Source organism: Pipistrellus kuhlii, unplaced genomic scaffold (genome assembly GCF_014108245.1).
Source record: "Pipistrellus kuhlii isolate mPipKuh1 unplaced genomic scaffold, mPipKuh1.p scaffold_m20_p_6, whole genome shotgun sequence".
NCBI classification, from domain to species: Eukaryota; Metazoa; Chordata; class Mammalia; order Chiroptera; family Vespertilionidae; genus Pipistrellus; species Pipistrellus kuhlii.
The window spans coordinates 73,862,522-73,887,662 of NW_023425562.1; the positions used below are offsets into that span (position 1 = coordinate 73,862,522).

Here is a 25,141-nt window from a genome sequence, read left to right on the forward strand (position 1 = left end):
TAAAAGAAATGTGCAGGAGGACCCCAAACAAAGAAGGATCTTAAAAGATGTAAATAATCCCAGAGGTATATAACAGCTTATAAAAGCACAGAAAAATTGCCAGCTCACAATTAAGAAATGCAAATCAATGCTACAAATCAGATGTTGTTTCTTCAATCAAATAGATAAAAATACATACTATTCAATATTTGGGGTGGCAGCTGACACTGCTGGAGGGAGTTACAAACCACAACTTCTTGGGAAGGCACTCTGGCGTTACCTTTCAAAGTTAACACACAACCCTGGCCCAGCAATTCCAGTTCTAGGTATTTACCTGAGTAATTAATTCAGCAAGTATTTTTTCCCCACCTACTATATGCCAGGCACTGGAGATGAGAAATGGAGAAAACAATATCCCTGCTCTCATTCTTATGAGGGAGGAGACAACCCAGAAAGCAAGTCAAGTATGCAGGCAATTACAAGGTCAGGTAAGGGATAAATGCAATGAAGAACAAAATAAACTGAATCAGGGGGTTAGAGGTGGCATGAAAGCTCTTTTGGATGTGCTCTTTTCTTTTGGGAAGGCCTCTCCGAGGAGGTGACAGTTGAGCAGAGACCCGCTACAGGAGAAAACAAAGCAAGATAATGCCCGGGAGAACAGGCAACAGGAAAGGAAGCCATTGTATAACACACAAATTTGGCCTTTCTTTTTATTCCCCTAACAGCCTTTTGTTTATCCAGAAAACAGGAACACCACTTGAAGGTCTCTTTTGTCCCCCATACAACTCCTTTTAATACAGTACATCTTTCAAGGAAGGTATCAAGTCAGCATTGTTTCTCCAAACATTACTGTGCATCACCATTTGATTTCTTTAAAGAATTTCCCAACCTGCCTAAGCGCTATGCTAAGCCTGTTAATAAAAGTGCACTAAAGCTAAGCATGATTTTTTTAAAATAAAAAATATTGTCATTCCCTGACCTTCTAGGACTATGGAAAGCACTTACTTAGAGGAGTACGTAGTTTAATTTCGTGATTAAAAACATAAAATTGAATTTTGAAGGAGCTACTGTTTTTATTTATCCAAACATGCATATTTTAAATGTACTGATCTCTTAGGCAAATTGATATATTTAGGGACTATCTGAATAAATATTTTACACGGAAGTGCCCAATGTCAATTAAGGGCATTCCAGTTTGCCCTGGAGGAAATGACTCTGATAACAGCACCTGAGAACACACCAACTTCTTCCAACACCATGAAACATCAGGACTTCAAAACTGCCATGAATGATAATACATTCTACAAACAGCCAGGTGGTTAAGAAAGCCAGCTGGGAGAGAAATCTGCTCATGTCACACACACTATTTCAATTTTGAAGTCAGTTTTACATAAACGTATTTATCTACAAAAAAAAGGGGAAACCCCAACCAAACCATTTCCCGGCATTACGGCGATTCCCAAGGAGACACACTCCAGCGGACAGATGTCAAGCCCTTAGAAGCCAACTGCAGAGCGAAGGTCGGTTTCCCCTCCAGCAGCTGGGAATGCGGAGAGCATCGTTCCCGTCCCTAGGACACCGCAAGCCCACTGAACTTTTCCCCGAAGGTCTGGCAGGTCTGAGCAGAGAATGCCACTCCTACCCTACAGAAGGACTCGCTCGGTGAGACACCGGGTAGGTAGGTAGGTACCCCGTCGGCTCCCGTGCACGCCAGCCTCGTGAGAGGGGCGCCGGGCTGAGTCCGAGGCGGACGGAGGAGGTCCGCGTGGAGCCAAAGCTCGCGGGACCCGGCGCCCACCCTTCCGCGTCCCACCTCCCGCAGCGAACACCGCCCCCCATCCTCCTCCTCTCCCCGCGCCGAGCCGTGATTGCCCGGCCGCTCCATCTCCCTGGGAGACGCTCGTCCAGCTCGCCGCTGAAGGGGTCCCTAATGGCTCGCCGGGGAGAGGGCAGGGGTGCGGGGCTGGCTTCAGAGGGCCGGATGGGTGGGGGCCAGGAGACACCTTGGGGGCTGGGGGGTCGGCAGGGGCGGGCGCTCCTGCGGGTAGCGGGGACCCGGGAAAGGGATGCAGGGACTCGGGGACCGGGGCGGGGAGGGCGTCGGGAGGTCGGAGGAGGCCTCGGGAGAATGGAGGGAGAGCGCAGGGCGCCCCCGCAGGCCGGGTCACTTATGGAGGGGCCTCACCTCACCTGCCCAGCGCCCGCTTCATGCCCGCGTCGGCGGCGCAGCGCGGCTCAGCCGGCGCCTTGCCCGCCAAACGCAAGTTGCGTTTCAGGCGGCAGTCGGCGTCCAGCACCGGGGCGGTCACGCCGGAGGAAGGCGAGCCCAGGGCGACGAGGCGCTCATGCTCCAAGGCGACCGGCTCCGTCCGCTTCCTCATCCCGCGGCCGTCCCGGCCGGCCCCCGAGCGCGCAGCGGGCCTGGTCCGCGCCTCCCGCGCCGCAGTCGCCGCCGCTCCCGGAGATGCCGCCGCCGCCGGGAGCCCGCCGCCCCTCACATTCCAGCTCTGGTCGCCGCAGCCGGCTACGGAGCGCGGCGGCCAATCAGCGCCCAGCTCCCGCCGGCCGCCCCGCCCCGCCCCCTCCCGGCACCCAGAGTGCCCGGCGCCCACCGGAAGCCATCCTGAAGAGGGCGGATGTAACCGCACGGTGTCTCCTGGTGGAGCCCGGCGAAGCGGTGCCCCGGGAGTCTGCGCTTGGTCCCCTGGGCGGGGGCCTCCTTCGCCTGAAACCGCATCGTCGGGCAGGATCAATGGCCTCGGCGGAGAGGACGCTGGCCAGGAAGGGAGCACCCACCAAGCCGCAGCCACAGTAGATAGTCCCCCTCCATCTCCCACCCCAGGCTTTCTGACTTTCCCCCAAACCCAATTTGTATCTTTCCTTGAAAATGCCCTTGTAAAGACTTATGAGAATATCCCTAACTGGTTTGGCTCAGTGGATAGAGCATCGGCCTGCGGACTCAAAGGTCCCGGGTTCGATTCCGGTCCATGTACCTTGGTTGCGGGCACATCCCCAGTAGCGATTGTGCAGGAGGCAGCTGATCATGTTTCTAACTCTCGATCTCTCTCCCTTCCTGTCTATAAATATCAATAAAATGTGTATTTAAAAAAGATTTATAAGAACAAAAAGAAAAAATTAACAAATAACAGTTCTTTTCTAATGATTTATAACCATTTATAACCAGGTTCAATTCCGGCCAAGGGCATGTACATTGGTTGTGGGCAGATCCCCAGTAGGGGGTGTGCAAGAGGCAGCTGGTCAATGTTTCTCTCTCATCGACGTTTCTAGCTCTCTATCTCTCTCCCTTCCTCCTCTCTGTAAAATATCAATAAAATGTATTTTTTTAAAAAGAAAGAAAGAAGAGAGCAGTGTCACAAATTTGGTTTTATAGCTTTTGCTTTCTTTAACATGGTATTATTGTTTTACAAACAATCTGCAACCAAGAGATTTGCTTATTTATTCCGAAGTAACTTTTGGAATTTCAGCATTTGTGTTAGTGAAAACTATTGGCAACTGATAATTTAAGATCAATTAGAAATTCTTTTTTAAGAAATTCAATAGCTCCTGCAGTGATACTTAGAAATTGCAAAACAGTTTCATTGGTCATATTACTAAATAATCACAACCATCGTTCATATTTGTCCAAACATACTTTTGGAATTTACATGGTGAATTCTTTAAAGTGATATAGCAACACATACTGGAGATTGGGAATCTAGCAACTAAATTGTAAATAATTTTCTTTTACTTTAATACTCATTGAATTCCTTTTAATAGAAAAAAAGAGAAAAAAGCTAGGAAGGTAGAGCTGGAGATGTGAGAGTAAAGGGAACTGTGTTCTTGGTACCATGCCTTGCCCACAGAGTCCTCTACTCTTGGACCACACTTACTTTCTTTTTTTTTTTTTTACTGAGAGGAAGGGAGAGATATAGAGAGCTAGAAACATCGATGAGAAAGAAACATCGACCAGCTGCCTCCTGCACACCCCCTACTGGGGATGTGCCTGCAACTCAGGTACATGCCCTTGACCAGAATCGAACCTGGGACCCTTCAGTCCGCAGACCAATGCTCTATCCACTGAGCCACACCGGTTCCGGCTTACTTTCTAAGTGTTGTTATCCAGGCTTTAAATACCACATTGGTGACACCTGCATTTGTATCTCTTGTCCATATCCTACAGGCACCTAAGATTATATTCAAAGCTGAGCTCTCTACCCTTCTCCCACCCCAGCTCTATCCATAACCTTCCCCACCTCAGGTGACAAGGCCCTCATTCCAGTTCCTCAGGTTAAACCCTGGGATCATCCTTGACTCCTCCCTTGTTTTGCCACAGCACGTTTACCACTTGTCAGGCCACTTGTCAGATCTCCCTTCAAAAATCTGCCTCCTGCACTCCCTATTGGGTGTGTGCCCGCAACTAAGGTACTTGCCCTTGACCGGAATCAAACCCAGGACCCTTAAGTCCACAGGCGGACGCTCTATCCATTGAGCCAAACCGGTTTTGGCTGCCCTACATTCTTACTGCCTGAACTTTCGGCCCTCCCAATGGCTTACTCCCTCCCCCACTTCAGATCTGTGCCCCACTTCAGATCTGAACACTGACTCAGAATCCCAAGGCCCTCTCACCACCACTCTGCTCACCTTCCTTGGCTTATTTTCCTTGCTATTCCCCATTACCCCCTTTTCCAAGCTTTTCACTAATATATTTATCAATGTATTTGTATTTGTGTATTGCTGTTTCCCCACACTAGAATATAGGATAAGATCAAGGACTTTGTTCATTGCTTTATCTTCAGCGTCTAAAACAATGTCTACTGCATAATAGACATTTCATAAATATTTGCTGAAGGGATAAAGAATCATCATAGCCCCTCCGAAGTGGATACCATTGTCCCCACTGTACAGGTAAGGAAGTGAATCTCAGGCCTGAGGTTCAAAGTTAAAAAGGTTTATGGCAAAGGAAAGCTGTGGATGCTTTTGATCTTTGGATCACAGTCCACTATAGAATTGTGTATTTAATAAAAACCCTTACCTACATGATCCCTTACTATAGAGCTGAAAAGGAAATAACACTCAATGTAAAGAGGCCATTCCCATGCTCATTTGTCAGATCATATATCCACTGTATATTTGCAAAAGAGGAACATAGTTTCTCAGATTGGCTAGAATGAATCCAAGTAATATTGCTCATTAAAAAATACTGCTTTTAGCTGAAACCAGTTTGCTCAGTGGATAGAGCGTCGGCCTGCGGATTGAAGGGTCCCAGGTTCGATTCCAGTCAAAGGCATGTACCTTTGTTGCGGGCACATCCCCAGTAGAGGGTATGCAAGAGGCAGCTGATCGATGACTCTCACTGATGTTTCTAACTCTCTATCCCTCTCTCTTCCTCTCTGTAAAATATCAATAAAATATATTTTAAAAAAATATGTGACTTTGTTTCTAGCTGTGTTTGTTCTCAAGTGTTTACAATTTAAAAATATATATATATTACTTTTTAAAAAAATGGCCAAAAATGACTTTTCTATAGCAGTAATTCTTACCTTTTGATTCTATATGGTTATGAAAATTTCCATAATTATGTAAATAAGGATAGGGCTATGTGAATTGATTTTTTCCTCTCTGTATACCTTGTGACTAGAGCTATTTATTTATTAAAATATATATTTTATTGATTTTTTACAGAGAGGAAGGGAGAGGGATAAAGAGTTAGAAACATCAACCAGTTGCCTCCTGCACACCCCCGACTGGGGATGTGCCCACAACCAATGTACATGCCCTTGACCGGAATCCAACCCGGGATCCCTCAGTCCATAGACTGATGCTCTATCCACTGAGCCAAACCAGTTTCGGCTACAATTTATTTTTTTAATCCTCACCCAAAGATATTTTCCCATTGAGTGGAAGCAAGAGGGAAAGACAGAGAAAAATATAGATGTGAGAGAAACACATTGATTGATTGCCTCTTGCAGGAGAGCCCTGACCAAGGTCTGGGCCAGGGAGGAGCCTGCAACTAAGGTACATGCTCTATGATCGCAATGGAGCTCAGGACCTTCTGTCTGCAGGCCGATGCTTCATCCACTGAGCCAAATCAGCTAGGGCTGCCCTAACCAGTTTGGCTCAGTGGATAGAGCGTCAGCCTTCAGGCTCAAGGGCCCCAGGTTCAATTGTGGTCAAGGGCATGTACCTTGGTTGCTGGCACATCCTCACTGGGGAAGTGTGCAGGAGGCAGCTGACCAATGTTTCTCATCAATGTTTCTAACTCTCTATCCCTCTCCCTGTCTTTAAAAATAAATAAATAAATAAATACATATATATATTTTTTAAATCAGCTAGGCTACAAATGTTTTAGCTGAAACCGGTTTGGCTTAGTGGATAGAGTGTCAGCCTGTGGACTGAAGGGTCCTGGTTCGATTCTAGTCAAGGGCAGTACCTTGGTTACAGGCACATCCCCAGTAGGGGGTATGCAAGGGAGGCAGCTGATCAATGATTCTGTCTCATTGATGTTTCTAACTTTATTATTCTTCCTCTCTGTAAAAAATCAATAAAATATATATTTTTTTAAATGACTGCTTTAACACCAAAGGTGGTACCGTGGAATTGAGAGCTTAAAAATACAAGGCCTGTATGAGCTTAAGCAAGTTACCTAACTTCTGTTTCCTAATCAATACCAAGAGTCTTAAAAACCACCTTAAGGTTGGTTAATCCTCAGAAGCAAATGAAATATGTCATCGAGACTACCACATAGGAGATGCCCCCAAAAAGTTGGTTTTCCTTTTCTATGAAACAAAACACCCAAATGCAAAACTAAACAAAGAAAATGCTGTGTCATAAGGCAAATGCACACCAAGTTTCTGAGCCTTCCTTTTAACAACAACAACAAAATTATTGATTTCAGAGGAGAGAAACATCAATGATGACAATCATTGATAAGCTGCTTCTTTTTTTTAATAAAATCTTCAAGTTTTTATCATATTTTTTATTATTTTTTAAAATATATTTTATTGATTTTGTACAGAGAGGAAGGGAGAGATAAAGAGTTAGAAACATCTATGAGAGTCATCGATCAGCTGCCTCTTGCACACCCCCTACTGGGAATGTGCCTGCAACCAAGGTTCATGCCCTTGACCTGAATCGAACCCTGGATCCTTCAGGCCCCAAGCCGACGCTCTATCCATTGAGCAAAACCGGTCTCGGCTGATCAGCTGCTTCTTGCACGTCCCCTAGTGGGGATCCAGCTGGCAACCCAGGCATGTGCCCTGACTGGGAAACCTGGTTCTTGGGCCCATGCTCAACCAGAGCCTGGCGGGCTGAGCCTTCCCTAATCTCAAAGAGCGCACCTCTTTGAACTTACGTGGAAATGAATGAATCAAATGGAAGCTGTGCTTCGCTTAAAGTTTCTTGCTTAACTGCCTGGAAATTCGAAAAGAAACCTACTCAGTTTACAGGCTCCAACGGAGGCCCGCCCACTGTCCCCTATTTGCTAGGTAAGGACTCTTTTTGTAGGCGGCTGCGCAAGTGGAGGGAAATGTCCCTTTACCGCCGCCGTAGGCCAGGAGGCTCATCAGCGCGCTTCCTATTGGCTGGGCGTGTTTGGCGCCAAAGCGCAGATCAGAGGCGCAGGCTAAGATCAGGAGCTGCGGGACCCGGGACTACAGGGTCTGAGAGTTTGCGGCCGAGAGCTGACCGACCGACCGTTTGGCGTGAAAGCGGGCAGTCGACGAGGCCTCGGGACTGGGGCGACTGCGCCATGTTCTGCGATAGGGCCATCGAGCTGGTCCGCGAGCTGCACCGGGCGCCCGAAGGGCAGCTGCTGGCCTTCAATGTGAGGGGGGCCCGGTGGACGGGATGGGCGTGTTGGGGCCGGGCCTGACGGCAGGGCGGGACGACGCCCTCAGAATTTTCCCTTGAGCCTCCCTGGAGGCTTTACTTTCTCACGGGGTGAACTCCAAAGCCCAGCACAATAGTTCTGGAACATTTGTGCTGGGCTTTGTATAGGAGGAAAAAGAAACCCTTTGTTCTTATATCACCCAGAAATTAGGTGCATTTCTTTATATGAGTAACTTCCTTTAGTATTTCTTCATCTATAAATGTATCGCTGTCCCTTTGCTTAACCAAACGTCCATTGCTTGCCTGATAATTAGCATTTGTTGTGCACGCCGGCAACAGCTAGGTTTCTGCCTTAGCCCGTGTGCTCAATGGATAGAGCGTCGGCCTGCAAACTGAAGGTTCCCGGGTTTCATTCTGGTCAAGGACAGGTACCTGATTGCAGGCTTGATCCTCAGCCCCAGGTCAGGGTTCGTGCAGGAGGCAATCAATCAATGTGTCTTACATTTTTCATCAGAAATTACATCTTTTTCTATATTTGAGCAAGCTTAAGTAGTTGATTTGTAGTTGTACCAGTAGTGCTAAAGCATTTTTGCTAATGCATATATTTTGGCCTATAAGTAGAATGGGAACGTATAGGGTATCACAAAAAAATGTATACACACTTTAACAGCTGGTGGCTTTAGATTCTATTACATTTTAAAAATGAAATGTAAAAAAAATAAAAATAATAAAATAAAAATGAAATGTATTTTAATGCACTGTCTTAATAATGTGTATACATTTTTGGGAGGACACCCTGTAGATGAGCCAGTTGTTTTGGGGTTGTTGATAGACCTATGTGAATTTCAGAATACTACTCTGTTTATCCTTCCAAGTAAATTTTTTAAGCTTTTAAACATTTTGCCCCAAGATAGATAATAGAAAAGCTCCTTTTGGCCGAAACTGGTTTGGCTCAGTGGTAGAGCGTCGGTCTGCGGACTAAAAGGTCCCAGGTTCGATTCTGGTTAGGGGCATGTATCAATACATTGGTTGCAGGCACATCCCCGGTGGGGGGTGTGCAGGAGGCAGCTGGTGGATGTTTCTCTCTCATCGACGTTTCTAGCTCTCTATCTCTTTCCCTTCCTCTCTGTAAAAAATCAATAAAATATATTTTTTTTTAAAAGAAGAAAGAAAAGCTCCTTTTGGCCTATATATATATATTTTTTAATGTATTTTATTGATTTTACACAGAGAGGAATTGAGAGGGAAAGAGAGTTAGAAATGTCGGTGAGAGAGATTCATCGACCACAGCTGCCTCTTGCACACCCCCTACTGGGGATGTGCCCGCAACCAAGGTACATGCCCTTGACTGGAATTGAACCTAGGACCCTTCAGTCCACAGGCCGACGCTCAATCCACTGAGCCAAACCGGTTTCGGCGGATTTACTCTTCCATAAATACAGAGTATATTTGCCTTTGCATATTTCTGGATTCGGTGTCCCAGGAGTTGCAAACTTTGTCTATGAAGGGCCAGTTGGGATCATACAGTATGTACTCCTTTGTGTCTGACTTCTTTTACTCAGTATAGTTTGAGATTATCCTTAACCAGTACATTGATTCTGTAGTCAGTAATTCTTTTAATTGTTTTCCTGTTCTGTTTTTTTTATTGTGATGAAAAATACATAAGATTAATCATTTAACTTTTTTTAAGTGTATACTTCACTAATATTAATTACATTTACATTTTTGTACAGCTATGGCCCCTGTATTCAAAACTTTTTAATCATCCCAAACAGAAACTCTATAACCATTAAGCAGTAACTTCCCATTCCCATCTCCCCCAGTCCCTGGGAACTTCTAATGTGCTTTCTGTCTCTGTTCTCTATATTTCAGATAAGTGGACTCAGACATTATTTGTCCTTTGTGTCTGGCTTGTTTCACTTAGTGTAATGTTTTCAGTGTTGATTCATGTTGATGCATATACTGCATTGCTTGTTTTGTTTTGATTCTGTTATGCTTTTTGTTGTCCTCCATTCTCACCCTTTTTATCTACCTCCACCCAACCTTGCCCCGTCTCTCTCTGATCATCATCACAATGTTGTCTGTGTCCATGGGCTAACTGCATTGCTTTTTAAATTTTTTTCATCTTTTTTTATTTTATTTTACTGCATTGCTTTTTACGGCCAAATCATATTCCATCAAATGGACATACTATATGTGGTTGATCAGTTCATCAGGGAATCCACTCCACTTTTTGGCTATAATGAATAATACTGTTATAAACATTTGTGTACATGTCTTTGTAAGATTATGTTTTTAATTCTCTTGAGTGTATGCCTAGGAGTGGAATTGCTGGCTAATATGGTAATATGTTTATCTTCTTTGAGGGACCATTAGATTTTTTCCCAGTGCTGGGTACCATTTTATATTCCTACCTACAATGCACGAGGGTTCTAATTTCTCCCCATCCTCAACACACTTATTATAGCCATCATAGTAGGTGTGAAAGGACTTGCTTTTTGATAAGATATGTAAATCAAATATAAACATAGTATAGATAGAATATTGTTGCAGACTTGGAGAATTAATGAATATGGACCAATTTGTATATTCCAGGAGGATGGACTCAGGCAAGTTCTGGAGGAGATGAAAGCTTTATATGAACAAAACCAGTCTGATGTGTAAGTTTCTATAAAATTCATATTTTAAAACAATTTAAGAAATGTGATATTAAAAGATAATCTTACATCAGTTTTTATTTTTTTTAATATATACAGAGAGGAATGGAGAGGGATAGAGAGTTAGAAACATTGATGAGAGAGAAACATCGATCAGCTGCCTCCTGCACACTCCCTACTGGGGATGTGCCTGCAACCAAGGTACATGCCCTTGACCGGAATCGAACCTGGGACCCTTCAATCCGCAGGTCGATGCTCTATCCAGTTAGCCAAACCGGCTAGGGCCTTACATCAGTTTTTAGATGTGACTTTTTTAAATTCTGAGTTTGATTATACAGTATTAAAGGGATTTGTATTGATTATGGCTATCTCTACAGGGATTCAGGTAGTGCTTGGCATATGGTACATATTTAAAATATTTCTTATTTGACTGATATGACTTGAAAGATATCAGTGTAAACCAAAAATAGTTGAGACTTGAACAAATAAAAACCCTAACAAATTGAAATATATGGTTTCCACTGCTTGCTTTCATTTATAGACTGAGAGAATGGGTATTTTGTAAACTTAGCAGGAGCAGTAGTGATTCCAGTAGCTTGAGTGAAGGTCATTGAGAACTAGGGCTACAAAAGGCTACAGATTGGACGTGAGAAGACTCTAGATCTATAGAGCTAAGCATTTAGACTGTATAACAAACTTCAGAGGTCCCTGTGATTTGGTGAAGAGTAAGCCACAAAAGTGTCTGAAAGACACCAAATTCTAGATCAGAAGTGAGGTATTCAGATCTCAGCCTGGAGAGAAGTTACATGTAACCTGAGGTTTCATCTTTGGCTTTGTTAAGTACAGTGTTTTTTCCGTTACTTGGATATTCCAATCAGTAGCATGGTGGAGCTTACAGAACAACAGGAACACTTTCAGCTACAGTGTTTAAGGGTGGATACAGAAAAGTCTTCATGGAATGTGGGGCTGAATCACAACAGATCTGCAGTAAATCTAAAGTCCTAAAGGAAAGTTCCTGAGACATTCATTCATTCATTCACTAACAAATATGTATTGAACAATTATATGCTGATAAATGGCTCTGGTATTTCAGTTGTAAACACAATAGTCAAGATTTCTGTCACCATGGCCCTCACTGTCTAATGCAGAAGACATATAGACCAAATCGGGATACATGCTATGGAAGAACACAACAGAGTGCTAGGAGAGAGGAAAATGAAGTGAAGATATAATCAGATCAAGGTATCTGAGAATTTATTTCCAAAGAAGAGACATTTCAGCTGAGGCCTGAAGGAGAAGCAGGTTTTTAGCTAGGTAGTAACTGTGGCAGAGAGCGTTCCAAGTAGAGGGAACAGCATATGCAAAGTCCCCAGAGTCATGAAAGAGGGCGGGACGCTCAGGAAACTGCCAAAGAAGGCCAGTGTGGCTTAAGCTTATAAGCAAGCAAAGCATGACACCAGGTAATATTTTTAAATATGTAGGGCAGGTGGTCTCATGTTTGTGCTTTGAAGGATCACACTGACTGCTGTGTGGACAGTGAAAGGAGAAGCTGAGAGGAGAGGGAGGCATGCTGGTCATCCAGGTGACAGGAGAGGTGACTTGGAGTAGCTAAAAAGTGAAGAGGTTAAAAACATGTTTTGGATGTGGCCTAATAGACCTTAGTCCAGTGAGGGAATGATTTTCCTGTACAAGCAATCCTCAGGTCACATCAGACTTGACATACGTCATTTCGTGGTCATGTCGCCATCTCCCATTTATTTATAAAAAAAAAAAAAAGTTCTGTCATTTCGACGTATGTACATATGTATGTGCTTGATTTTTTTATTATTTATTTACCACAAGTAAAGGTCAGGAATTGTTATCTTTCTTTTAAATTATTTTTTACTGTTTCACTTCATTACTGCTGTGTATGTGCTCCATGTGAGTGACGTAGGTGCTTATGTAGGTGGGTTCTGATTTGCAGCAAAAATTGCATTACGTCGCGCCATAGGAATGGATCTCCGACGTAACCCGAGGATCTGTATTTATACCATTTGCAAATTCATAATCCCAAAATTCTATTCCTTCTCTTCCTAATTTCTTTTTAAGGGGACAATCACTATTGCCAGTTTCTGGTTAAACTTACTTGTCACGAGAAATCTATTTTAAGTTACTCATATAAATGTAAATTTTTTAGCAAATCCTTCTGTACTTAATAAAGTACCCTGATGTTAATTTATGTGTATTTTATCTGTATCACTACTCTGTAATCCAGAGCACACTGTAGACAGTGTGGAGAATCAATCTGACTTAGAAGTGTGTAGAACAGATCTAGGAGACGTTTGGGTGGGACATGTATTTTGGCTCTGTTTGCAGGGCCTGCAGCATTCACTGCATGAAGGAGTTGTTTTTTATATTTATCTGGTTCCTTTTAAAACTCTAAAGTTGGTTTTTAAAAAAATATATTTTATTGATTTTTTTACAGAGAGGAAGAGAGAGGGATAGAAACATCGATCAGCTGCCTCCTGCACACCCCCCACTGGAGATGTGCCCGCAACCAAGGTACATGCCCTTGACCGGAATCGAACCTGGGACCTTTCAGTCCGCAGGCCGACGCTCTATCCACTGAGCCAAACCGGTTTTGGCAAAGAAAGAACTTTTACCATTTACAACAGCATGGATGGACCTGGAGAGCATTATGCTAATTGAAATAAGCCAGTCAGAGAAAGATAAATATCACATGTTCTCACTCATTTGTAGAATATAACGAACAACATAAACTGATGAACAAAAATAGATCCAGAGACATAGAAGCATCAATCAGACCCTCAAACCTCAGAGGGAAGGTGAGGGGAAGGTGGGATAAGAGATCAACCAGAGGACTTGTATCCATGCCTGTGAGCATGACCAACAGACAATAGGGGTGTGGGGGCATGCGCTAGCGGGCGGGAGCAGGTGGGGTGAGGTCAATGGGGGGAAAAGACGTAAAACTTTTAACAATAAAGAATTAGAAAAAATGAAAAACATATAAGTCAGTTGTTAGTTGGCTTTAAAAATTTTATTTATACTGAAATAGACATAATTTGTTCTTTTCCTATTCGAATGTTACTAGGAATGAAGCAAAGTCAGGTGGACGAAGTGATTTGATACCAACCATCAAATTTCGACACTGTTCTTTGCTAAGAAATCGACGCTGCATTATAGCATACTTGTAAGTCTCTCAGAATTTGCCTGGGGTGTTAGGGAATAATGGGGCATTTTCCACGTGGTTTCCTTTTAACCATTTCAAATGGAAAACTAATTCTTAGATTTGTCTCTTTCTTTATAAACATTCTAAATTTTTGTTTGCATTTAAAAGTGTTTATTATGAAAAATTGCAATATTCATAAAACTAGGGAGAATAATTTTATGAACCCCTATAGGCCCATCATAAATGTGTAACAATTTTTTAACTTTTTGCCATAAATGTTTTTTGTTTTTGTTTTAATATGTTTATTGATTTCAGAAAGGAAGGCAGAGGGAGAGAGAGACAGAAACATCAGTGATGAGAGAGAATCATTGATCAGCTGCCTTTTACACACCCTACATTGGGATCGAGCCAGCAGCCCAGGCGTGTGCCCTGACCAAGAATGGAACTGTGGCCGAAACCGGTTTGGCTCAATGGATAGAGCGTCGGCTTGGGGACTGAAAGGTCCCGGGTTCGATTCCGGTCAAGGGCATGTACCTTGGTTGCGGGCATATCCCCAATAGGGGGTGTGCAAGAGGCAGCTGATCGATGACTCTCTCTCATCGATGTTTCTAACTCTGTATCTCTCTCCCTTCCTCTCTGTAAAAAAATCAATAAAATATATATTTAAAAAAAAAAAAGAATGGAACTGTGACCTTCTGGTTCATAGGTTGACACTCAACCACTGAGCCACGCCGACTGGGCTGCCATAAGTGTTTTGTTGTTGTTGTTGTTGTTTTTTAAATATATTTTATTGATTTTTTTACAGAGAGGAAGGGAGCGAGATAGGGAGTTAGAAACATCGATGAGAGAGAGACATCGTCCAGTTGCCTCCTGCACACCCCCTACTAGGGATGTGCCCTCAACCAAGGTACACGCCCTGGACCGGAATCGAATCTGGGATCCTTGAGTACCCAGGCAGACGCTCTATCCACTGGAGCCAAACCGGTTTCGGCTGCCATAATGTTTTATTTATTTATGCTACACTATTGTAGAGCATCATGACATTTTACCACTAAATACTTTGGTATGCACCTCTAATCAATAACACTTCTGACTAACAACATTCATATTTTCTGCCTTATCCCCAAGAAGACTTCTCACATTTGTCTCAGGAGCCAAATAAAGTCCACATGTGAGTCTTAATCTCTCCTCATCAAAACAGCTTTTGATATCCCTTTTGTTAAGCATCTAATGCCTTCTTAATCCCCTAGGTATGACCGATTGCTTCGGATTAGAGCACTCAGGTGGGAATATGGCAGTGTTCTGCCAAATATTTTGCGATTTCACATGTCTGCTGAAGAAGTAAGTTAGCAGTTATTCAGTTACGAATTTGGAAAATGCTGAGGTTCTGGCATTGTTCTATAATATATTTATTAGTGTTTATCTTTCTGTATTTTTGTTTTAACATTTTAACTTTTTTTAAAAAAATATATATATATAATTGATTTTTTACAGAGTGGAAGGGAGAGGGATAGAGAGTTAGAAACATCGACCAGCTGCCTCCTACACACCTACTGGGGATGTACCTGCAACCAAGTTACATGCCCTTGACCGGAATCGAACCCGAGACCTCTCAGTCTGCAGGCCGACGCTCTATCCATTGAGCCAAACCAGTCACAGCAACATTTTAACATTTTTATTATGTAATACGTAGTCTAGAGTTGGGAAAATCAACTTTTTTCCCCTTTGACACCCTTTTTTCTCCCCATTGACACCCTTTTTTCTCCCCATTGACACCCTTCAGCCCACTCCCAGGCCTTCAGCATCCTGTAGCCTGTGTTCATAGGTTCTGCAAATATTCATACAAGGTTTTTAGTTGATTACCTCCCACCCACCCTTTCCCGCCTTCGCTCTGAGATTCTGCACTCTGTTCCATGCTTCCATGTGTATGGATCCACTTCGTTCATCAGTTTATTTTGTTACTGAGATTCCACATATGAGAGAGATCATGTGCTACTTGTCTTTCTCTGACTGACCTATTTCAATGAGCATGATACTCTCCAGGTCCCTACATGCTATCTCAAAGGATTAGGAGATTCTTTTTTTTTTTTCTTTTTTTTTACTGCTCTGCATAGTATTCCATGGTATAACTATACCACAGCTTTTTTAACCACTCATCTACTGATGAGCACTTGGGCTGTTTGCAGATCTTAGCGATTGTAAATTGTGTTGCTATGAACATAGGGGTGCATAAATTCTTTCTCATTGGTGCTTTGGGTTTCTTAAGGATATATTCCTAAAAGTGGGATCACTGGGCCAAATGGCAGTTCTATACTTAATTTTTTGAGGACACTCCATACTGTTTTCCATAATGGTGCATCAGTCTGCATTCCCATCAGCAATGTACTTGGGTTTCCTTTTATCCACATCCTTGCCAGCATTTGTCATTTGTTGATTTGTTGATGGTAGCTATTCTGACAGGTGTGAGATGATATCTCATTGTCGTTTTAATTTCCATCTCTCTGATGATCAGTGACTTTGAGCATTTTTTCATATGTCTCTTGACCATATGTATGTCCTCTTTAGAGAAGTGTCTGTTTAGGTCATTTGCCTATTTTTTAATTTATTTTTAAATAAATCTTTATTCATATTATTACAAATGTTCCTCATTCCCTCCCCCCCCTCCATTGCTCCCCTCCACCAGGTTCCCACCCCACCCTCTGCCCTTTCCCCACCCCTGTATTGTCATCCATAGGTGCACAGTTTATGTTCAGTCTCTTTTCACACACCCCTCTCCCCTTTTCCCCGAGAATCATCAGTTCACTCCCCTTCCATACCTCTGATTCTATTATATTCACCAGTTAATATTGTTCATCAGATTTTTTTTTTTAATTCTCTTGGTTTTTAGATTCACTTGTTGGTAGTTATGTATTTGTTGTTCATAGTTTTTATCTTTATTTACTATCTCTTCCGAAAGAACCCCCTTCAGCAATTCATATAATTCTGGTTTGGTGGTGATGAACTCCTTTAGCTTTTTCTTTTTTTAAGTTTGTAAATATTTTATTGATTTTTTACAGAGAGGAAGAGAGAGGGATAGAGAGTTAGAAACATCGATGAGAGAGAATCATCAATCAGCTGCCTCCTGCACACCCCCCACTGGGGATATGCCCAAAACAACCAAAGTACATGCCCTTCACCAGAATCGAACCTGGGACCTTTCAGTCTGCAGGCTTACGCTCTATCCACTGAGCCAAACCGGTTTTGGCCTTTAGCTTTTTCTTATTAGTGAAGCTCTTTATCTGGCCTTCGATTCTGAGTGATAGCTTTGCTGGATAGATTATTTTTGGCTGTAGGTTCTTGCTATTCATCACCTTGAATATTTCTTGCCATTCCCGTCTGGCCTGCATGGTTTCTGTTGAGAAATCAGCTGACAATCGTATAGGTGCTCCTTTATAGGTAACTACCTGCTTTGCTCTTGCTGCTTTTAATATTCTCTCTTTGTCTTTTGCTCTTGGAATTTTAATTATAATGTGTCTTGGTGTGGTCTTCTTTGGATTCCTTTTGTTTGGAGTTCTGTGCACTTCCTGCACTTGTAAGTCTAATTCTTTCACCAGGTGGGGTAAGTTTTCTGTCACTATTTCTTTCGGTATGTTTTCGATACCTTGCTCTCTCTCATCTTCTGGGACTCCCATAATTCTGATGTTAGTTTGCTTGAAGTTGTCCCAGAGGTTTCTTACATTATCTTCCATTAACTTTCTGGATTCTCTTGCCTTCTTGCTTCTGCGGAGGAGTGTCTTCTGGCTCTTTATGTTCCAAATCTTTGACTTGATTCTTACAATCTTCCATTCTGTTTTTAGGCCTCTGTATAATATGTTTTATTTCAGACAATGTATTCTTTATTTCTTGTTGATCCTTTATTATTTCTTGTTGATCTCATTATTTCTAGTTAATCCCTTTTCATATCCTCATAGGTCTTATTGACCTTTTCTAGGAAATTCTTGAAAAACCTTATAAGCGTGGTTTTGAACTCTATATCCAGTCGCTTCTTTTCCTCCATTTCTTTTGTTTGTGATCTGTTTCCTTGTCTCGGCATTTTCACAGCTTCCCTGAGTTGGTAGGGTGACTTTGTGTGCTAAGGAGTCCTATATGGTTGAGTGAGTCAGCCTCCCAGTTACCTGAGGTGGACAGTCTTGGTATAGCCCTTTGTGGGCTGTGTGTGCAGTCTTGTTGTTAAGCCTTGCTTGTTGTTGGTATCACCGGGAAACGTTGATCTCCAAGCCAATTGGCTGTGAGGATCAGAAGTGTCTCAGCTAGGAGGGTTTCTGTATTCTGCTTGAATGGGGCGGAGTCTCGGGATGGCACAGATAAGTTTTGTTGAATCCCGCACAATTGGTTGCAGACGCGTGCACCTCTTTGGTATAGGTGCAGACAAGCTTTAGATTCCTGTCTGTCACTTCCTAGGAGAGTCCCATTCGCTACGAACGAGAAAGCTAGCCACTGGGAGGGCTTCTGTGCTCTGCTTGTATGGGGCAGGGTCTCGAGTGGTGCAGACAAGCTTTATTCAGCCCCTCCCTACTAGGGTCTGGTTTCCGAGTCCCGCAGTAATGGTCGCTGGCTTCACACCCCTCTGAGAGCTCTCTTCCCACTGCCTGACAGTCTGGCCTCTCCCTGTCTGGGGCCGTCTATTAGCGCAATAAGGTGATTCTGTTTTCCTCCTGAACAAGAAAGCCAGCTGCGCATTATCTGTCCGCCCTCTCCAAGCGCAGGGAGTAAGCCAGTAGTGAACTCAGCCAGCCCTCTCCGCGCTCTGCAAGCAAGCCGGCAGCGAACTCTGCGGCTACCTTTTTGCACGCACAGTTCTCCGCACCTTCTCAGTTCCTGAGGCTTAGCACGCCTTCTTTCTCCTTCCCAGATGGTAGAGCCTCCTCTCAGCCAGCCATCTGGCGCTTCAGGGTGATGTTTCCCCTGTTTTTCAGTTCTAAATTCAAATTTGTTGTGGTAGGCTGCATTCGGGTGTCTACCCTATGCCGCCATCTTGGTTTCTCCTTAAATTTGTAATATTCCATTTACCCATTTTTTAATTGTATTATTTGTCTTCCTTTTGTTAAGTTGTATGAGTTCCTTATATTTAGGATATTAACCCTTTATTTGATGTGTCATTGTCAAATATGTTCTCCCATACACTGGGCTCCCTTTTCATTTTGTTAATGGTTTCTTTTGCCATACAGAAGCATTTTCTTTTGCTGTAGTCCCATTTGTTTATTTTATCTGTAGTTTCCTTTGCCTTAGCAGATGTATCAGTAAACACTGCTATGAGAGATGTCTGAGATTTTGTTGCCTATGGTTTCTTCTAGGATTTTTATGGTTTCACAACTTACATTTAATTTTTTTTTTAATTTTATAGGGTTGGCTTTTATTGTAGGTCTGATTCATTTTTTTTAATATATATATTTTATTGATTTTGTACAGAGAGGGAGAGAGATAGAGAGTTAGAAACATCAATGAGAGAGTCATCGATCAGCTGCCTCGTGCACACCCCCTACAGGGGATATGCCCGCAACCAAGGTACATGCCCTTGAACAGAATCGAACCAAGCCGCCGCTCTATCCATTGAGCCAAACGGTTTCGGCTTCATTTAATTTTTATCCATTTTTAGTTTATTCTTGTGTTTGATGTCAATTGGTAGTCTAGTTTCACTTTTTTTTTTTTTTTGCATGTATCTGTCCAGTTTTCCCAACACCATTTATTGAAGAGACTGTCTTGACTTCATTATATGCTCTTGCCTCCTTTATCAAATATGAATTGAATGTAAAAAATATATATGTTAATTGAGCACAGTGGCTTGGGTTGATTTCTGGGTTCTCTGTTCTGTTCCATTGATCTATATGCCTGTTCTTGTGCCAGTGCCAGGCTGTTGTGATTACAGTGGCTTTGTAGTATAACTTGATATCTGACATTGTGATTCCTCCAATTTTATTTTTCTTTCTCACGATTGCTGCAGCTATTTGCGGTCTTTTTGATTCTGTATAAATTTTTGGAGTATTTGTTCTAGCTCTGTGAAATATGCCATTGGTATTTTAATTTTAAAAGATGAGTATACAATTTCTGCAAGTTGTTTTTCTTAAAACTTTGTCAACTTATGTTTGCAGGTGGAATGGTTCAATCATTATAAAAAGTCTCTTGCTACTTATATGAGGTCATTGGGAGGAGAGGAAGGCTTAGATATTACACAGGATATGAAACCTCCCAAAAGTTTATATATTGAAGTAAGTATACTTAAAAATGGATTTTTATTTAATGCATAGATTATGCTGCCTTTTTTCTATGGGATATATAAATATATATTAATTTATTTTAAAAAGGAAAGTGAAAAATAAACTGAAACCAAAAATGTTACCTATAGGTGAATGATGGGGCTAGGATAGAAAAGCTAAAATATTCTGAATAGGCCTGTTTTAATAGCTTTGACTTTAGAACCATTAAACATTTTTCTAAATATATTTTATTGATTTTTTACAGAGAGGAAGAGAATTAGATAGAGATTTAGATAATTAGATAGAGAATTAGAAACATCGATGAGAGCGAATCATCGATCAGCTGCCTCTTGCACACCCCCTACTGGGGATGTGCCCGTAACCAAGGTACATGCCCTTGACCAGAATGGAACCCAAGACCTTTCAGTCCACAGGCCGACGCTCCATCCACTGTAGAACCATGTAAACATTTATATATATCAAAACCTTTTCCGTAACAGGTAGTGTGCAGCTTTTGTTGGACTCTTATTTGAACATATCTTTAAAACTTATGAGATAAATGAGGAAATTTGGGTACTAACTGGATATTTCATGATTTAAAAATTCTTAAGTGCTCACTTCAGCAGCACATATTTAAAATTGGGATGATTTAGAGAAGATTAGCATGGCCCCTGCATAAGTTTGTGAAGCATTCCATATTTTAAAAAAAGAAAAGAAAAAAATTCTTAATTAGATGAAGTAATAGTATTGAGATTGCATTTTTTTTCAAAATAATCTCATTTTGTAGAAATAGATACTAAAATATCCAATATTTATAGATGAAATGAAACTATGTCTAGGATTTGCTTCAAAATTTAGAAGTAAATAAGGGAACAAGATTAGCCAGATGTTGGTAATTGTTGAAGCCAATTGATAGGACATTGATTTTTGAGTATTGGTCTTTTTACTTTTTTGTTGTTGTTGTTAATATAATTTTATTGATTTCAGAGAAGAAGGGAGAGGGAGAGAGAGAAACATCAGTGATGAGAGGATCATGGATTGGCTGTCTTCTGCACACCCTCTACTGGGGATTGAGCCCACAACCCAGGCACATGCCCCTGACCGGGAATCGAACCTGGGACCCTTCGGTCCATAGGCTGACACTCTATTCATTGAGCCAGACCAGCTAGGACAGTCTTTTTACTTTAAAAAAAAGTTTTTATTGATTTTTAGAGAGAGAAAAAGGAAAAGGGATAGAGACATAGAAACATCTATGAGAAACATCGATCGGCCGCCTCCTACATGCCCCTACTGGGGATTTAACTGCAACTCAGCCCTGTGCCCTGACAGGAAACCGAATCAGCAACCCCCTGGTTCATGGGTTGATGCTCAATCACTGAGCCACACCAGCTGGGCTGGTGTTTTTACTTTTGAATATGTTTGCGATTTTCCATAATCTGTTTAAAGAAGTAAAAAATGTATTATTGGTACTAGGTAATTTTCTAGAATAGTCTTTCTCAAACTAAGTTAAAATACCTTTAGAAGTCATGGTAGAATTCCAGAGGAATTATAGGACATGATGAAATTACCTAGGAAAAGTAGATGACTGAGACTAATTCTGGAGTTGGCTTTACTAATACTAATCCTACCGTGTTTCCCCGAAAATAAGGCATCATCCGAAAATAAGACCTAGCGCAACTTTGGGGGGGGAAATTAACATTTAATATAAGACACTGTCTTACTTTCGGGGAAGCAGGGCAGTACTCGGGAAGTAGGAAACTCCAGTCTGGAGTTACAGGAGATGAAAAAATGTCCCGGTTTCTTGTGCTCTCCAGGCACGTTCTGCTCTACAGCTGTAGGTCTGTCAAAAGGCAGTGTTGCCTGGTTTGGCTCAGTGGATAGAGCATCAGCCTGTGGACTGAAAGGTCAAGGGCATGTACCTTGGTTGCAGGCACATCCCCAGGAGGGGTATCCAGGAGGCAACTGATCAATGCTTCTATCTCTCTCTCTCTCTCTCTCCCCCTTCCTCTCTGTAAAAAAATCAATAAAATATATGAACAACAACAAAAAAGGCAGTCTTAGGCTTCTGACTAAGAACCTCTCCTGATTCTTATGAGTCTGCACCTGCTCTTCCATAGTTTACTTGTAAGTATTTTTGGGAAAGAGTTTGTCAGATGAAATTGGAAAAATCTTTTTAAAACAAGCTTTGCAGATTCACCTATGGTCTATTTTCAGATATTGATTATTTTATGGAAGGGAACCATAAAGAGGCAGATTGGAGTTGATCTAAAGCATTCTCTTTTCTTTGTAAATATATATTTCAACTGCTTGGTAGTTCAGGATTTGCAGAGGGAAAATACGCAGTAATGTGTCTCCCTTAGCAGCTCCCTTGTTTCCTTGCTGTCAGCATAACAAACACATACATTTGGAGATTTAGCCATTCTTCTTCCTCTTCATCAAAACTGGACTGTTCAAACCACTGCTAGCATACCACAGCAGAACTAGGCGCAAGTACACAGAGAATAAACAAGCCAAGAGAAAGCCTAATACTTTTACTTTGTGACTATTTAGATAATCCTAATTACTTTGTCGTCATTTCATATTAAAAATAATTTAGATAAAACATCAGTTTTTCCTTTTAGGTGCGATGTCTGAAGGACTATGGAGAATTTGAAGTTGATGATGGCACTTCAGTCCTATTAAAAAAAAATAGCCAGGTATTTCTTGTCTAAAGATACTTTAAATCTTGTAAGAGTGTTGTATGATGGAAACATTAAAAGCAGTAACAAAATAAACACCACTTTGTGATAGTCATTTATATCTAGGCGTTATGTTTAGAGTAAGACTACGTTTTATAAATATAAAGAAAGGTTGAGGAAAATGTTACATATATTAAGAAAAAGTTATTAATTTCCTAGAATATTGCTTGTATTTAACCCTAAGCCTTTTCCAGGGAAACGATCACAATGGGCTTTATTCTAGTTAAGCATTGTGAAAATGTTGGATTTAACACCTTTGATTTATATTTTAACAGGTGATAAGCATTGATTTTTAGCTTGTACTTTACATTATAAACCCTAGTTCTTTAGCAAACAAATTATGAGATAGATCAAAAATTTATAACGAATATATTAACAAAATTTAATAGGGAAAGACTAAAACTGTGAAGTTGTAACTGAAATCAAATTTTCCCTTACAAAATAAACTCAACATTTATTATTTCCTTAGAATTCTTCAAGTTCCCAGTAGATTAATTTCACATGAGCTAAATTTACCCTATTTCAGACTCAAATCCTATAAAAGGTTTAATGGAGACATTTCCTTGCTGGTCTTCCTAATGAATTGTACAACTTGTCATCTGGTGCCTAAAAATCTCACCGACCTGGGTTTTCTGTGCATGAATTCAAAATGTAAACCTTAAGGAAAGTACCAACTAGAATTCAGAAGTCTTTAAATTTAACATAAACAAGCTATGAATTTGCTTATAAAATCAGAATTCAGTACAATTCTGCATACCATCGGTTTCAGTAGATGAAAACAGCAGATATACTAAAAGTTTAACTTTTAATTATATAACTGTTGGGATATGAATAATGTATAATCAGTTGCCGCTTTTTAATGATGTAAAATGTAATTTAAAACTTACAATCATTTCTCTTTCTTTCTCCCACCTGTTCACTCAGCACTTTCTACCTCGATGGAAGTGTGAGCCGCTGATTAGACAAGGTGTTCTGGAGCACGTCCTCTGGTGACTCATCCTGTGTACGAGGCTGTACCCATGCACAACACTTACACACTTCCTTCCCCCTGCCCTGATGCCCACCCGTCTCTGGTTTTAAAGGTTACAGACACTCTTTAATATAACCAGGAATACTCAGCTGAGAATGGTTTGTTTTCTATTGTATAGGATTCTTTTTTGTAATCTGCATCTATAATTATAACACTCCTACAGTCACAATGTCTGGGTGTGGTTTTGTGTTTTGTTTTGTTTTCATGAAAGTAAATATTTATTACACTTGAATAAAAAATATATTTTTTTTTATTTCAGAGAGGAAGGGAGAGAGAAACATTAAAGATGAGAATCATTGATTGGCTGCCTCCTGCACACCCCACACTGGGGGATCAAGTCCACAACCTGGGCATGTGCCCTTGTGCCCTTGACCAGAATCGAACCCGTGACCCTTCTGTCCACAGGCCAGTGCTCTAGCTACTGTGCCAAACCAGCTAGGGTTACACTTGAATCTTTTAAACATTAAGAGTTACCTTTGGCTGTTCTGGGATAAAGTAGGTCCCTGTGTATCTTGTGTTCTCTGTCAGTGTTCATTGTGTGAGCCAGGGAGCTGAATTTCTGGAATATGTGTTTTCAGGCGACGTGGACAAGTGGAGATGGTCAGGAAGTGTTTTCAGTAGATGTAGTGTTTAATGACAGCTGCCTGGCATTTGGGAAGGAAGAAGTAAGGACACAATGAACTTGCCCATTTCCGGCAGTGGCCGGTGGTCTGGCTCATGCCTGCCTGTGAGCGTGTAGGGTGAGCACCAGTATCGCCACTTTGAAAAGAGAAATAGAAGTTGGGGCTAGGAAAGAAACTTTGTACAGTGTTCCCCCAGATTCCCACTGACAGAAAAGTCACATGAAGGGTTGGTCAGCTAAAGGGGGGCAGTTTCTATTGTCCGATGAACTATGAACGGTAGGGGTTGGAGAGGCACGGAGTGGTCCTGCCTGGTGGTCAGTGGCCTTTCCCCACTAATCCCCTCCATTACCAGCCCAGTAGTATGAAAGAGGCTTTCAAATGTAAAAGGCTCCAGAAGCCTGGTACCTGGTACCTACTATAGATGCAGTTTTTTGTTTTTATATAAGGGAATGTTCTGGCCAAAATCAAGTCAGAGAGAGGCTCTACCTAGGATGTGGATCTATCTATATGTTTTCATAATAGACCTACTTAGGTCAGTAGGCTTCCTTTTGCAGATTATTTTCATTATTTTTTTTTACATTTTTTTATTAAATTATTATCTGTGTACATATTTTAACATTGTATTTTCATTATTGAAAAATGATTTCTCGAGGGAGGGGATGTGTGGGAGGGAGGGAGGGGGGCAAATAAATAAATAAATAAATAAATAGAAAATGATTTCTCCCCATTGCTTTGGTAACCAGATCAGATTTTCAGCTAAATATCTGCTGACAAAAAATAAGGAAAATTTCTATAGTGAATGGGATCAGTAAGATTGACATTTTAACTTTGGGTCTGTAGTCACTTCCCTCCTTTATATTTACTCCCAGAGCACAGGGAACCATG

At 41.6% G+C, this 25,141-nt stretch overlaps 2 protein-coding genes and 1 pseudogene across 3 annotated transcripts in view; 2 read left to right on the forward strand and 1 right to left on the reverse strand.

Moving 5' to 3' along the window:
* The window catches only part of ABHD12 (abhydrolase domain containing 12, lysophospholipase), a 62,833-nt gene extending 60,320 nt beyond the window's left edge, over window positions 1-2,513 (reverse strand). Inside the window, exon 1 of one of the 2 annotated variants that reach the window (XM_036417774.2) lies at window positions 2,170-2,513. In XM_036417774.2, coding sequence (XP_036273667.1) covers window positions 2,170-2,360 — 191 coding nt within the window. In that variant the 5' untranslated portion in view covers window positions 2,361-2,513. Of the gene's footprint in view, window positions 1-2,164 lie in introns of both variants that reach the window. The other variant, XM_036417775.2, reaches the window with a different exon arrangement.
* Window positions 2,514-7,574: 5,061 nt separating this feature from the next.
* GINS1 (GINS complex subunit 1) lies at window positions 7,575-23,797 on the forward strand. The gene is made up of 7 exons (XM_036419403.2): window positions 7,575-7,801; window positions 10,402-10,466; window positions 13,555-13,653; window positions 14,883-14,973; window positions 19,761-19,877; window positions 22,487-22,561; window positions 23,528-23,797. The coding sequence occupies exons 1-7, from the start codon at window positions 7,727-7,729 to the stop codon at window positions 23,594-23,596; spliced, it is 591 nt and encodes a 196-aa protein (XP_036275296.1). The 5' UTR covers window positions 7,575-7,726; the 3' UTR covers window positions 23,597-23,797.
* Window positions 20,476-20,568, forward strand: LOC118708520 (annotated as a pseudogene).
* Window positions 23,798-25,141: the final 1,344 nt, after the last annotated feature.